This window comes from Miniopterus natalensis, chromosome 3, assembly GCF_054644295.1.
Source record: "Miniopterus natalensis isolate mMinNat1 chromosome 3, mMinNat1.hap1, whole genome shotgun sequence".
NCBI classification, from domain to species: Eukaryota; Metazoa; Chordata; class Mammalia; order Chiroptera; family Miniopteridae; genus Miniopterus; species Miniopterus natalensis.
The window spans coordinates 84,068,750-84,084,934 of record NC_142083.1 but is presented as its reverse complement, the minus strand read 5'-3'; the positions used below and the strand labels follow the sequence as shown (position 1 = coordinate 84,084,934).

Genomic DNA, 16,185 nt, shown 5'->3' with positions numbered 1-16,185 from the left:
CAGCAGAGGGGAGCGGTCACCACAGAGACAGCAGGACCTGCAAACCCTAAACCATATACTCCGTGGCCCTTTGCAGAAAAAGTGTGCCGACCGTTTTAAAACATGGTTTCCTTTAGTACTAAGAGCAAAAGGACAAACTGATGGGGAAATATTTATTCATTACAGGTTTTCACAAGCTCGGCATCCAGTGCAGTTCTTTCACATCAGAGACCACCCGCTCCAACGGCCCAGCAGCCCTTTGTTAACAAGACACCCAGCAGCGTTCTCCAACCCAGAAGTGCACCCCTTCCATCCCTGCAAAATGGACCGAGCCCTCCTAGCAAGGTAAGCCTGTGGTGACTGCAGCGTGACACACTGACTGGGTACAGACCATTCCAAAGCCCAGAGCTTTAGGCTTGGAATGACTGAAGATCAGTGTTCAGAAAATACTGGGGTGACATTGGTGAGGGGCAGCTTAGCTGTTATCACAGTGAAGACGGCCCTCCCCACACAAGATGGCCCACCTGTGCTATCAGCCTCACTGGCTTAGGAGGTCCATGATTTGGCTGCCATGGAAGGAAGCTTACTGCCCAGAGCTGACTTCCTCCTCTGCTTGCCACAGCCGAGTTCGCCCCCTCCACCCCAGCAGTTTGTTGTCCAGCACTCGCTGTTTGGGAGCCCAGTCCCCAAGACGAAAGACCCTCCCCGCTACGAGGAGGCCATCAAGCAGACACGCAGTGCCCAGCCCTCACTTCCAGAGGTAAGTGAGGCCAGTGGCTTCTATTTTGTCTGTAATCCTCAAATTGAATCCCTTTTCTAAGAAGGACTCGCCTCAAAAGAAATACTAAGTTCATCACCCGGCCGGCATGGCTCAGTGGTTGAGCATCAACCCATGATCCAGATCGCGGTTCAATCCCTGGTCAGGGCACAGGCCCAGGTTGCGGGCTTGATCCCCAGTGGGAGTTGTGCAGGAAGCAGCTGATCAGTGACTGTCTCTTCATTGGTTTCTATCTCTCTCTCTCTTCCCCTCTCTTTGAAATCAGTAAAGTATATTTAAAAAAAAAGAAAAGAAAAGAAATACTAAGTTCATGGCTCGGAGCCTTGTTTGCATTTTAAATGCTATTTAAAATCACACTATCCTTTCCTATGAAGACTTCCAAGCAGGTTCCAGCAGCTGTGTAACCTGCAGTTACTCGGAAACTTAGGGTTTATCTTTTAACTTTTTCTTTGGGGCCAAGGAATGGGTCATGTTAGGATAGATATGATTGTTATTCAGGTCCCTCTTTTTCCATTTTGGAACTTGACAAGTTGATAGTTATGGAAAAGTGAGGAAAAAATTGAATTCAGCTCTGACCATGTCTCCTAAGTTCTCATAGATTTAGAGACATGTTGATGTGTCTGAGGTTTTAAAACAATCTGATGCCAGTTTTCATTTCTGTGCTCCTGAAGAGTTGTTACTGATGTTTCACTTAACATTTATGTTTTGCTCACATCTAGTCTCTTGAAAATCTTTGCGTGTTCATTCAGAAATTTTGGAAATCTCAGAAAAATATAAAATAGAAAAAAATCACCAGTGGTCCTACCACCCAGAGTCTTTTTTAAAAATATTTTTTTATTGATTTCAGAAAGAGAGTCATTGATTGGCCACCTCCTGCACACCTCCTGCTGGGGATCGCCCAAAACACAGGGAATGTGCCCTGACTGGGAATCGAACCTCGATCTCCTGCATCATAGGTCAATGCTCAACCACTGAGCCATTCCAGCCCCAGAGTTGTTTTATTAACATTCTGCTATGTAAAATCCATTCTTATGTCCATAGAATTTTTTTTAACATATTTGGACTCATACTACTTCATAACTCAATCTTTTAAATGTTTATTGAATGGATGGACTATATACAGTAGTTATTTTGTTGTAACTTCTTTTATTGAAACTACATTTTTTTAAATTCCATTCCCCAAACCTTCCCTATTGGCAACCATCAGCTTGTTCTCTATATCTATGAGTCTGTTTCTAGATTTTTTCAAATTCTACATTTAAGTGGGATCATATAGTAGTTGATTACTGAAGGTGGGAGGGAGAAGGAGAGGACCTACCTGCACAAGGAACACATGATGCCAGGTATGAAAACCTCCATGGATTGGAAAGGGCAATGCTTATTTTATTTTTTATTCACATTGACATGCATTATTATATTACTTTCAGGTATGCAACATACTTATTACATATTTTTATAACTTACAAATTCATCACCACAAGAACAGTAGTTTTGCAGCTTATTTTATACATTAGAATCAAGGGACGAAAATTAAAGAGCAACCTGCAATCCACTGTTGGTAGGTTAAGGAGGTGGGAGAAATCATATGGAGAAACACATACCTCTTTTACGCTGGTGGGTAAACGGTAGTTAATTCACACTTAGAGATGGTCTGCGGGGACAAGGTAACAATGAGGGGTTCCATGGTCTCATGCTGCTGCCAATGGTGTGTCTTTAGAAGGAGGAAAAGAAAATTGCTCTGATATGTTATCCTAGAAGCATAAAAACAATGGACAGATTTCACTGACCTTTGCTGTAGGCTGGGACGTAACTACCTGCTCTGACGGAATTGTGATCAACTGTCCTGTATGATTACTTCCCGTCCCTGAGTTTGTCAGGCCTGCTTGTGGTCAGTGTTCCAATGGTATCTCTGTCTCTCTGTCTTTAAGATACATAATATTACCTTCTACACGGGGTTGAGAATTAAACTAGATAGTGTATTTTAAACCATCTTGTATTGTGTCTAGCAATTTCAATCACTCAATAAATGGTAGCTGTTATGGTGATGATGATGATTATGGAAATATGCAGAGAGCCAATACCCTGAAACTGAAATGGTTAGAGCTAGTTATAAGAAAATAAATACATATACACAAGAGGTGAAAAATTGGCTGCTACAAATTGGCCATTGTTGTTATGGAAAATGGGCAGGATTTGGAGGGGAAAATATCTGGGTTTTCATCTGCATTCTGACACTTGAGCAGTTGCTTTCTTGGAGAGGTGGGAGTGAGGATAAGTCATTTAGAATGTCCAGTATCATATGTAAAACGGGATGGTCATGGCCATGTAATTTGGCTACTGGTGCTAAGAGACATTAGGAAATGTTATATATTGTAAGGAGATTATGCCTTTGACTCACTTGCTCACAAACTCACTTCAAGCTCCTGTGCTAGGGCAGCAGCTCAAAAAGCACCAGGGATATACAGGAAGGAACGAAACTAATTTCAGGGAGAGAGCTGGAGGGGCAGCTTTCTCCAGGGATGGGAGCATAGTACTGGCATAAAAATAGACACACAGATCAATGGACCAGAATAGAGAACCCAGAAATAACCCACACCTGCGTGGTCAATCTATGACAAAGGAGGCAAGAACATACAATGGGGTGAAGACATTTTCTTCAATAAGTGGTAGTGGGAAAACTGGACAGAAATAAAACTAACCTAGACCACTTTCTTATACCATATGCAAAAATAAACTCAAAGTGGATTAAAGACTTAAATGTAAAACCTGAAACCATAAACCTCCTAGAAGAAACCATAGGCAGTAAACTTTCTGACATTGCTCTTAGTAATATTTATTTCGATGTCTCCTCAGACAAGGGAAACAAAAGAAAAAAACTAAAAGGTTTACACAGCAAAGTAAACCATCAACAAAATGAAAAGACATCCTACTAAATGAGAAAAGACATTCACCAATAATACATCCAATAAGGGCCTTATATAACTTAACACCAAAAAAAACACAATCTAATTAAAAAATGGACAGAGGACCTAAATAGACATTTCTCCAAAGAAGAAATACAGATGGCGAATAGACACATAAATGCTCAACATGACTAACCATCAGGATATGCAAGTGAAAACCACAATGAGATATCACCTCACACCTGTCAGAATGTCTGTCAATAAATCAACAAACAAGTGTTGGCGAGGATGTGGAGAAACGGGAATCCTCATGCACTGTTTGTGAAAATTGGTGAAGCCACTGTGGAAAGCAGTATAGCATTCTCTCAAAAAATTAAAAACAGAACTTAGCATATGACCCAGCAATTCCACTGCTGGGTATGTATCCGAAGAAATCCAAAACACTAATTCAAAAAGATATGTGCACCCCTATGCTCACTGCAGCATTATTTACAACAGCCAAGATATGGAAGCAACCCAAGTCATCAATAGACAAGTGCATAAAGATGTGGTACATATACACAATGGGATATTTAGCCATAAAAAAAGTACCAAATCTTACCATTTGTGACAGCATAACGCCCTCTAGTCCATCCATGCTAAGTAAAATAAGTCAGACAGAAAGGCACATACCATATGATTTCACTTATATGGAATCTGAACAAACAAAACTCATACGAACAGGCTGATGGCTGCCAAATGGGAAGAGCTTTGGGGGGATGAGTGAAAAGGGGGAAGGGATTAAGATGTCACACGAATGTACAGCATAGTAAAGGGACTATATTCAATAATATTGTAATAACTACGTATGATTTCAGATGGGTATTAGACTTACTGGGGTGATCACTTTGTAAGTTATATAAATGTCTGATCACTATGTTGTACACCTGAAATTAATATATTTGTATGTCTACTGTAATTGGAAAATATTTTTAAAAGAAACTATATTCATAAGGGAAGAAAAGATAGGGAATGTAAGCAAATATAAATTATTTTTTAATGAAATGAAAGTTCTAAAACTATACAATAGTCTCTGAAATGGAACAATTATAGGTGATCTTAGCAGAATGAGGATGGCAGAAGTTAAAAAAAAGTCAGTGAACTTGAAGATAGATCAGTAGAACTTATCCATCTGAATAACAGAGAAAAAACAACTTTTAAGGTGAACAGAGCCTCAGAAACCTGTTATTCTGTATCAAATAATCCAACATAGTATGACAGAAGTTCCAGGAGAGGAGAGAAAGAATGAGGCAGGTAAGATATTTTATGAAATAATGGCTGGATTTTTCACAAATATGATGAAAGACAAGTTCACAGCTTTGAGCTGGTTAGTGAGTACCAACCCGGATAAATAGAAGGTCTCCTCATATCAGATTCAGGTTATTGAAGCCATAGTTAAAGGGTGTATCTTGAAAGCATCAAGAAAAAAAGCAATACAGGGAAACAACTATCTGATTTGTGGTCTACTTGTCATTAGAAAAGAGTGGAAAAACATCCTGAAAGTTCTTAGTCCCTCGCACCTCTTCCCCTCTATCAACCCAGAATTCTGTATCAAGTAAAAATATCCCTGAAAAATGTAAGCGAACTAGAGATATTTTCAGATCAAGCAAACCTGTATTATAATGTCCTGAGGGCTTTATAAAATATATAGGTATGATATTTACTTAAAATTAATAAAGGATGCAGGAAATAAATAGATCTATATGGTTACAGGGGTTTATATTTTATATGCATCATTAAGTAGCCTATGAAAAATTAAGGGTGTATATTGCATAGCTACAGTAAGTTAAGAACTATAGCTTTTTAAAAATGAAAATTTAGAATTCAAAGAAATCAAAAATTTTTTTAAGGACAGGAAAAGAGAAACAGAAAACAGGACAAATAGAAACAGTAAAATAGCAATATAAACTTGACCATAGCAATGATTACACAAGACACACTAGTAAACAATATAATAAAGTAGTAGAGATTATCAGAATGAGTTAAAAAACAACAACACAGAACCAACTACATGCTGTATGGAAGTTTTAAGATATGTCTGCAAATTCTCTGATAGTCCTCCCTGGTTGGACTTAGTGACTGGCACCTAATGAATGGAATAGGCAATTATGGTGTGTGACTTCTGAAACAGACTGATAAAAGGCACACCTCTCCTGCCTTGCTCCCTCTTGGACTGCTGGCTGTGGGGGAAAGCCAGCTGTCATGCCACATGGACAGTCCAGCAGATCTGAGAGAGGCCATGTGGACAGGAATTGAAGCGCCCCCGTCCCCATCAACAACCAGCACCAACCTGCCAGTCGTGTAGTGAGCCACCTTTACAAGAACATTCTCCAGCCAAGCCTGGAGATAGCTGTAACCTGGCCAACATTTTGACTACAACCTGGTGGAAGACCCCAAACCAGAACTACCCATCTAAACCATTCCTAAATTCCTGACTCACAGAAACTGTGAGATAGTAATCGTTTAGCGTTTTAAGCCACTGTTTTAGAAAAATTATAATAGAGCAAGAGATAACTAATGTGTGCTTCTACAAGAAGCATACTTTAAATATAAAGACACAAGTTGAAAATAAATGGTTAGAAAAACATACCATAAAAACAGTAAGCATGAAAAGTCTGGAATAGGCAAAGGATTTGCACAGACACATCACCAAAGAAGATACACAGATGGCAGAAAAGCACGTGAAAAGATGCAACACCAAGTCATTGGGGAAATACACATTAACTCCCACAGCACACCTATTAGATGTCTAAAATTAAAGTGGACAACTGTACCGAGTGTTGAAGAGAATGTAGAGCCACTGGAAACCTCATACATTGCTGCTAGAACTGTAAAATGGTGCAGTCACTTTGGAAAACAGCCATTTCTTAAACACACCTACCCTATGATCTAGTCATTCCACTTGGTATTTACCCAAGAGAAGAAAGCATATGTCTGTTCAAAGACTTGTACACAGATGTTCATAGCAGCTTTATCTGTAATGGCCAAAATCAAGTAACAACCCAGTCAGACTTCTGTTTCTTACAATAAAAAACTTCAGTGGTAAAAAGGAGTAAATTATTCCTAAGGTATAATCTACAACATGGATAAACCTCAAAATCATATTTAGTGAAAGAAGCCACACACACCCCCAAGAAAGAGTACATACTATATGAGCCCATTTGTATAAAACTCCAGAAAATGTAAACTAATCTATAATGTAAGAAATCAAATTAGTGTCGCCTAGGGATGAAGGAAGTACTATCACAAAGGAGCATGAGGAAACTAGGAGCAGTGGAATATTGTCTTGATTTTGCTGATAGTTTAATGGCTGTACACATGTCAAAACTTATCAAATTGTGTATTTCATATAACTGCAATTTACTATATGTCAAGTTACTCTCAATAAAGCTGAAAAAATACAGCATGATCACATTTATACCATACTGTATATTTTTACCAGAATGCAAGTGAACTAAAATATTTTTTAAAATATGAGAAGCCTCTCAAAATGCAATCAATGTACAAGTCAGTGTAAAGGTGAGCTGAGTTGAGCTGGGCATTAGCCCCATTTTTGCTCTGTCAGCTAACAAGCTGTGACATTTGGGTAAATGGTTTCACTTCCCAGGGGACCTCAGTGTTTTCAAAATGATGGATTGATAAGAACTAGCTGATCTGTAAGGCCCCTTGGTGCTGTAACACTTCGGGTTTGTATGAAAGCTGATTTATGTTCTCCTTGGCTGTAGATTTCCAATGCACATAGTCAGCAGATGGACGACCTCTTTGATATCCTCATTAAGAGTGGAGGTAAGTCAAAAGCCACATCAGACCCCTAATCCCTTATCACAAGTTTATGAAAGTTTTCCTCTAGAGCTCATATATTCTAACTGAATTTACTGTTTTAAAATCTGTTAAATTTAGGCCATTAAAACAACTTACTTATAAATGGAGGAAGAACCATTGTTTCAGGTTAAAATAGTGAGATAATGTTATATTTACTCACAGGTACATACCTGCTGAAAAAGATAAACCATCTCAAAATAGCAAAATAGACAGATTTAAATTCCACATTGCAAACTTCAAAACTTATTCCATATGTTGTATCAGTCATTGCAATGGGATAAAAACATTCCAATTCATGAGTTAATTTGGAGACAACCAAGTTACCTAGCTTGGGGTCTAGTAACTTTATTAATATGCCAAGGCAATTCTAAAACTAACTTTCTACATATAACTGAAAATCTTAGATTTTACATGTGTCGTCTTAAAAAGGGATATAAACCACACAAAATCAAAGATATCTTTGCCTCAGCTTACAAATACTTCAAAAATTAAAATGCTATTTTGAACTATTTTAAAGTAGTCTTAAATTTCCCAGGGAAAGGAGTTTTATTCAGCTTTTTAAATAGTTATCAAAATTTCTCCATTCATACCAGGTACTACTTGATTTTGACATTAATGATCCCATCACAGTGTTTGGCATAATATAGAAAATTTTTGATATTTGACTGCAGATCTATGGGTACCAATAGCATGAATAGCTTTTTTTTTTGTTTTTTTTTCCTCCAAAGAACTATATATTGGCCTTGGAAAATAATTTAAATCATTAAATATCTAAACTATAATTAGAGAAACAGACATTCCATATCCTGAATTTAAAATTTTTTAAAATTTTTTTGCCAAATCTGGTGAAAGTACCTTTTTAAATGATTAAAAAGAATAACTTTTAAACTTGGAAATTAAAATGTGACAGTCATCAAAGAAATGACTATTTTTGTTTGGTTTGGTTTTTTTGTGAATCCTCACCCAAGGATATTTTTTCCATTGATTTGGAGGGAGAGGGGTAGGGGGAGGAAATACATTGATTGGTTGCATCCCACATGCGCCCGACCAGGGCTGGGGATCGAATTTGTGACCCAGGTACATGCCCTGGACCAGGAATCAAACCTGTGACCTGGGTGTGCCGGCCAACACTCCAACCCCTGAGTCACACGGGCCAGGGCTCAAAGGAATGATTTTTTATGGCAGAGTATCTAATATTATTTCATCTTATTGTGAATACCAATAACAATGAGAACAGAGATTTAAATAGTTGATTATAAGACTAGTTACCTAGATTATACTTTCAGCTTTCAAAACAATTCTATAGATGACTCACAGATATTGAAAAGTAACAAATTGTCCTGAGAGGGCATACAGCACACAGTTGATGGTTTACACAGAGGGATCAAATCTGCAATGTTTTCTCTCACCTGTTTACACATCCCAGTCATTCACTGAGTTGTAAGAGCTATTATTAAGTCAAGTTTTTAGTGTGTCTGCATATAAATGAAACGAAATCAGATACTCATAAGAGTGAAAAATACACTTTTTAAATATATGTAGTTAAGTGAACACTGATATCTATAGCAGATGGTTCGTTAATTTGCCACATTTACCAAATCCTCAAGATTTTATATAAACTCAAGAAACAAGACAAAAAAGTGAGAAAAATAAGGTGACCCACTTCATCTTAAATAAGGTCAAAAGAGCCATTAGCTTTAATTCTGAAATAAGATTGCCCTGGCTGGGTTTCTCAGTGGTTAGCGCATCGGCCTGTGGACCAAAGGGTCGGGGGTTTGATCCCCAGCCCCAGTCCAGGCACATGCGGAAGGCAACCAATCACTGTGTCTCTCACGTTGATGTTTCTTTCTCTTTCCAAAAATCAATGGAAAAGATATCCTCGGGTGGAGACTAACAAAAAGAAAGAAAAGTGACATAAGATGACACTGTATCTTTTCAGAACTCTATATAGCATTTATATGGCTAAATGGGATACACAGTTCAACTACAATGATAAAGAAGAACACATATAATTAGATCTTTCATGACACTGGGGATACGCGTTTGCACATTCCCTTCGGGGTGGTGTGCTGCTGTAATCGCAGATTCGTGGTGCAGATTCGAGCGCTATCTTACACCTAAAACTACCGAGAATAGGACCCAGTGATCAGATCATCTAAAACCAGCAATTCCTGCCTGGTGGGATATAATTGCTTTTAATGCTTACTCGTACGAAAAAGAAGTAAAAGCATATCAGAATGTTATCAATGTAAATATTTAACTAAAATGACCCATCATCCTAAAGGTTATCAAGGACCAATAGCATTCTCTTCCTACCTCTAAGATGGACTGTGTATTAAGTCAGTGCAAAAATAGCTGTCTTAGTAATACAAATTTTAAATAGTAAATCTTTACTAATTACTTATTTCATTTTGCACAGAGATTTCCCTCCCTATAAAGGAAGAGCCTTCTCCTATTTCCAAAATGAGACCAGTGACAGCCAGCATCACCACAATGCCAGTCAACACAGTGGTGTCCCGGCCACCACCCCAAGTCCAAATGGCACCACCCATATCCTTAGAACCTATGAGCAGTTTATCTGCCAGCTTAGAGAACCAACTAGAAGCTTTCCTGGATGGGACTTTACCTTCAGCCAATGAAATTACTCCACTACAAAGCAGCGGCGAGGACAGAGAGCCCTTCTCCCTAATTGAGGATCTCCATAATGACCTGCTGAGTCACTCGGGCATGCTGGACCACTCGCACTCACCCATGGAAACCTCCGAGGCCCAGTTTGCCGCAAGTACTCCCTGTCTGTCACTTGACCTCTCTGACTCAAACCTGGACAACATGGAGTGGTTAGACATCACCATGCCCAACACTTCGTCGGGACTCACACCTCTCAGTGCCACTGCCCCAAGCATGTTCTCTGCTGACTTTCTAGACCCACAAGACCTGCCATTGCCATGGGACTAACATCACAGATTCTTGTCTGAGGTCACGAGGTTTAAGAGGATGAGTCTAAAAGGTCAGTTTTTAAGAGACAGATCCATAGTTGCATCGTTGCAATGAAAATATATTGTCACAGAAAGAACAGATAGATGGTCACAGCCTGGAAACCAAGTTTGAGAACGTTCATTGCACCCAGCAGTGAATGTCTACGGTTTTATATAGCACAGGGCCTTCTGAAAAATCACTAGTCAAAGAAGACCTGTTTCTCCAAACCAGTAAAGAATGAAAAGTACCTTTAGATAAAAACAGAGTAATGTGCACAGGAGAACCAAGTACGGATTCTCTGGTAATCAACTACATTTAAACCTCTGTGGTCACTTTCAGGCCCTAAATACAAGGCAGACAGCTCCAATGAAACAAGAATGCCGGTGTGAGGGAGGTGAGAGATCACCACCGTGTGTTTCTAGACATGGCTTGAGCCGGCCCAAGACACAGCAGGGATCCAAGGCCGAGGAGAGCACCAGCCAGTCCAGCGACAGCTTCCAGCTGAAGACTTGGTTCCATTCAGAAACCAATGTAATTTGTGTTGTAGTTTATTTTGTGGTTTTTGGAATCTTTAGATTTCCAAATTTAAATTTAAATGTAAGTTCTTTCACCGTAACCAGACAGTGTCTTCAAAATACTATCAAAAACAATCTCCTGTAAAAAGTCCAGGTCTATTGATAACACTGAAAATTCTGTTAGCATCCCTCTGGGTTGATTAGATTGACTTAATGTATAAATTAGACATTTATATCTGCACTCTACGTTGAGATTTGTACAGCCTGCATTGGGGTAAGGAATTGGGTATCCAGTGGCCCTACTTCTTTTAATAACGCGAACGTTTCTAGAGTACTTGAGCCACATGTATTTCAGGTAACCAGACCCATCTCAAAGAACCAAGAAAAGGCTTCAGTGTAAAATATCTTTCTGAGCTGGTGAGTCGCAAAACAAGGCAAGGGAGAAGTCTCTCGTTCCCAGGACATTCCCACAACGGTTACAGGTTAGACTGGCCTGTGGACTCCAGCTCTGGCTGCCCTCTTCTCTGTCGCTCATCCTGGTCATCGTTTTACAGGCTTGGAACTGGACATACCTGAGTTCTCGCTATATGATCAAGCCGAAGATCAAAAAACTGGAGGTTTTATTAGTTTTTTTATATAGAAAGTTATCACACTTGTTGAGTAGTTTCTTAAGAATTTTCTAAAATGCCAACTATCACAGGATTTCCAAAATGATTTCAAAATAGTCATTTAAGCATATGACAAAATGTATATAACTGAAAAAAAATCCTGAAATCTACCAAAAAGTGTGGAGGTTTTCATTAAATAGTATTCTCGTGCTCTCCACCTCGCCTGTGTGAGCCTGGGGGTCGGGCTGCTCTTTCTGGGTCATGGAGAGGCAACCTGACCCATTATTTGGAAAGAATTTGTGAATCATTTCTAGGTTTGTGTTTTGCCTAAGAGCTGATACTATTTCAAATTTTTATTTCAGTTTGTAAATTTCACTACATGTAAGAAAAGTCCGTTTTTCCAGAACTCAGTCACCCAGAACCCTGGAGCCCTCTGTTAACTGGCACTTCCCAACTCGAAGGCTTCTGAACGGTTCCGGGCAGAGGCGGTGTTCAGTGTGGTCCGGGTGAGTAGTTTAACTGTTAGCAGTCGGTAATCCCGTGCACGGGGCCCAGAACGCTGCCGTCTGACCAAGCCCAGCGAGAGCTCTGTCGTGGGCACGATGTGCATCTTCGAGTCATTTCCTTTCAGAAGGGCCTGTCTCCAGGGCAGGGCTGTGGACTCAGAAAGGTACTTTCTTAGGGCAGGTCTTAGCAATGGGTTTTTTCTGGAGCTTATCTGGTCCATACTTGGACTCTACGTGTCATCTTTATTCAGATTTAAATGGCTTATTAGCACCAAATATCAGTGGGACTATAGGAGGCAACTGAACACTAGTGCTGCTGACTCTCGTTAAAGAACTTTTCGTTAAAGAACTTTGTTTCCATCTTCCCGAGTTGTGTGCAAAGATCGTTTCCTGGCCCTCAGGCCCCCTTGTTGCCTTTTTATAATAGGGTTTGACACATGCCACAGGAAGGCTGCTCTCCAAACATACTCCACAGTGCAAAGAATGCCATCTCACTAGCCTGCTCTTTGGACTATGTTGCTGTTGTGCCCACTCTACATCTGTGTTCAAACCTTATGTACCAGAATTTCCTTCAAAGGCAGGCAGGCAAGGAGTCTGGTTATTAAGTCTACCAGCCACCTACTCTCACCATTCCACTGGGCCCGCCTGGCCTGGCCTGAGCAGCAAGCTGGGCACCATACTGCTCTCCCGGGTCCCATCTACATGTTCCAGGTCAGAGTGAGGACACAGACCACGTGCAGCATGTGACGTGACCAAAGATGATGCTCTGTAATCCAGGCTCCTTTGCCCTCACTCAGTGTACTTAGAGGTAAATGTAGTGGGAAAGGCGTGTGTTTGCTAAAGAGGACTGTGGTGTTGGAGGTGAGGTTCACAGCCTTTAAAACCCAGGTCAGACAGCCAGCTGGATTTTCAGTGTGTAGTTTAGAGGTGGTACTGCTGTGGATCATCTTGCAGAATATCCTATTGCCAAACAACTCCCAGAAATGTGTTATCTCACATCAGTCTTATTTCCCTAAATATTCCTGAAACACAGCAGTGTCAAGCTTACCTTTCTAGTGTATATAGGTGTCTGGTCATGTCATGGGATGGGATGCACAGGAGTTGTACCAAAGCTTCTACACAGTCTTTGGAAGTCCAGGGTGTGTCATCTTGTACATTTCAGCAAAGCATGTGCTAGAAAACCTTAGGCCCAGTGCTGATGGTTCAGGTCCTAGTGTTTTTCCTGAACTGTGCAATCTACTGTATAGTATTTGCCACGTACTTGTACATAGATATATTCTGAATTCGTGGAATTTCTCGTTCAGATACTATATCTGTTTTATATGAATATTTTTATAATACTAAAGAGATCTTATTTAAATTTCCTTTTTAAAAACTGCACAGTTCTGTGGCCCATGTAACTGACACTCCTGTAAATGCAGTTTAACACCTTGCTGACCAGCTACTTCGAGCCAGAACTCGCCCAGATGGCAGGCTACTTTTCTGCTCTTTGAAAACTCGACACTGCTTTCAGACCTTGAAATTACTTAAATTAACACACAGACACGAGTTATCTCGTGACCAGTCAACATCATTCAGACACAGAAACATGGGTATACTCGTGACTGGTCAGCAAGAACAAGTGGCCAAGGCAGTCCGGTGTTGCCTCCAAACTGCGCCTGTTGTAGGCAAAGTCATGGTAATAAGATAGCGCCACAGAACTGCAGTCAGTGACACTGAGCTATGTCAAGAGCATGTCACCCATTCTGTCACCAGAGCTGATGCAGGCTTCTTCACCCTCAACCTCAGACCATTCCAGGCCACAGAGCTTCATCCTTTCAGACTTCCCACTGACCAGCCACAGCAGCTGACAAGACAGCTGTCCCCACAAGTGCCAGGACAGTCCCTCTACTGGCTGCAGCGAAGTGGTAAAGCTCTCTGGCAGCGACCAGGGCACACCTCACACCGTTTCCGGGGGCCGCCTAGTGGCAGGCCTTCCCCATGCCGCTGTCGGTCGGGTGGGGGTGTCCAGCACCCCTGGGGACTTTTAGAGAATGTTAGGGAGGATAGCTATTGGGTGTCTACCAGCGAGCAGCACAGGTCCATTAACCACATTCACAAGCAACCCTCCGCTCTTCCATCCATCACTGCAAACATGAATCCTGGCTACGGGCAGCTGAGCAGACACCAAACAGATTGACCACTGCCCTAGAGGCCACAGAATTAGCCCAGATTATCAAAACCCTTAACTGGAAGGTCAGGGTCATCAAGAAACACAGCTTACAAGTGCAGACCTGTGTGGTTTGGAGAGCATCCTACCTGCAGTGCAGCTCATCTTTTCGGTGGTTTCAGTCAAAACTGGAATTAATTCAGATGTAGTAATTCCTTCTCAAACTTTGGAGAGCTTGCTCAGTGATCTTTCTAGGCTACTCTTTACATGTGAAGTGACTGCATGGCAGTGTATGTCTTCCCTGCTCGCCCTTCTCTCAGCATTGGAGGAAATGCATCCCTGAAAAGCGTTTCTCCTGGGAACCTTTGATTTGGAGCCTGTAATTTAAAAAGCTGCACATGTTTACAAAGCGCTCTAACCCTCCACGCAAACACATTGCTCTGAATCATTGAAAAAGTGTCACAGCTTTGTAACAACAGGATGGCAATCTCAGATCCTCAAGGTGCTGTCTGGAATCAGATAAAATATGTCACCAGTGATAATCAACACAGCTGTCATGTTTAACAGAGCTTTGTGCCAACTACTAAGACAAAGCTTTAACCAAGTTCACGAATCACAGAGACTCATAACAATTACCTCTCTACATTACGCTGTAGAAACGTGCTGATTCGATAGGAGGGAGAAGCATTTAGGAAAGGGTTTAGTATCTACCAAAAGTACTTAACCTCAAGTAACCAATAGTAATGCAAACTTGCTTTAAAGGAACCAAAGGCATTGCCAAGTATTTGCCAAAAGGAGGCACTTTTTATTTAAAATTTGAGACTAATGAGCTCTCAAAAATCAGTCCCAAAAGTGTATTATCCATTTAAGGTTATAATTTTCACAAAGGTGTAGATAGTTCTCTATTGTTTTCATGTAAAATAGTATAGATTTGTTTTGTTGGTTTAGGAATAGTACATATTTAGTAGTAATACAAAGTTTTTTCCTTTCTACATACAAATTACTTTTCTTGCTTGCAATAGAAATGCAACGTGATAGGTGTTTCTCCTCTTATTTTCATTGTCACATTATGTCTTAGCATCTCACTTTATGAAAAAAAGGAGAAAATACCAATCTACAGAGCCCTGCTTATTAAAGCACTCGTTTAAGAAACAAAAAATTATGGCAGTCGGGGGTCCATTCATGTATTGCCTTTATGTTGTTTTCTAAAAGAACCATGATGCCTTTGTATTTGCTGTTTGCACCCCTGAAATCAATTCCATATCATGTTTGAATGCCATACATTTTGCACATGTACTGTACATAGTAATGCATACTGTATTTTTATATGTGTGCACATTTATCATCAGAAATTTTGTACATAGTGGCAGTATTGTAGCGGATTGGAAAATGTTTGATATCTCAGCAATTTTGCATTTTTGTGTCTCAAATAAAAAGCATTTTGATGTACTATGATTCTTGCTACACAGAGAAAAGACCACCCTATCTTTGGGTCAGGAGAGCCACTATAGACCTGTGGGGGGGGGCTGGGAGGAGATGCTGCCTTTAGAACACATCACAGCAGACAGTCACCACACAAAACAAATGGACTCATCAAGGCTGGCTTTGTAGATCACACATCAAGGAAGCCGCCCAGACCTAGGCCCAGGGACACACAATAGAAACAAGTACTGGCTGAACTTGAACCTGACAAGATTTACACCAAAATCACATTCTTCCACATCATAAGGAAACTGAACAAAAGACTTGATAAGTATAGACACGTGCATGCATGGTGAAGACTGACTCATGCTCTGACAGTAATAACTGCACCTCCAACAGAATTCCTGGAAGACCCAGATAACCCTTCAATGCAGCCAAGTTCCAAAAGCAGCTATTTATGTGAGGTGTTTTTATAGAGCATACAAAAG

The 16,185-nt window shown here is 40.3% G+C and overlaps 1 protein-coding gene and 1 long non-coding RNA gene across 5 annotated transcripts in view; one reads left to right on the top strand and one right to left on the bottom strand.

Annotated features, from left to right (window-relative positions):
- Window positions 1-15,724, top strand: part of MRTFB (myocardin related transcription factor B) — a 262,401-nt gene extending 246,677 nt beyond the window's left edge. For all 4 annotated transcript variants that reach the window (XM_087815647.1, XM_087815648.1, XM_016196221.2 and 1 more), the window contains 4 exons: window positions 166-324; window positions 602-739; window positions 7,425-7,485; window positions 9,941-15,724. In XM_087815647.1, the coding sequence (XP_087671773.1) occupies window positions 166-324; window positions 602-739; window positions 7,425-7,485; window positions 9,941-10,476 (894 nt within the window). In that variant the 3' untranslated portion in view covers window positions 10,477-15,724. The remainder of the gene's footprint in view (window positions 1-165; window positions 325-601; window positions 740-7,424; window positions 7,486-9,940) is intronic.
- LOC107524348 (uncharacterized) overlaps window positions 2,411-16,185 on the bottom strand; it is a 28,617-nt gene continuing 14,842 nt past the window's right edge. Inside the window, exon 3 of the long non-coding RNA XR_015714271.1 lies at window positions 2,411-2,468. This is a non-coding gene — a long non-coding RNA (uncharacterized LOC107524348). The remainder of the gene's footprint in view (window positions 2,469-16,185) is intronic.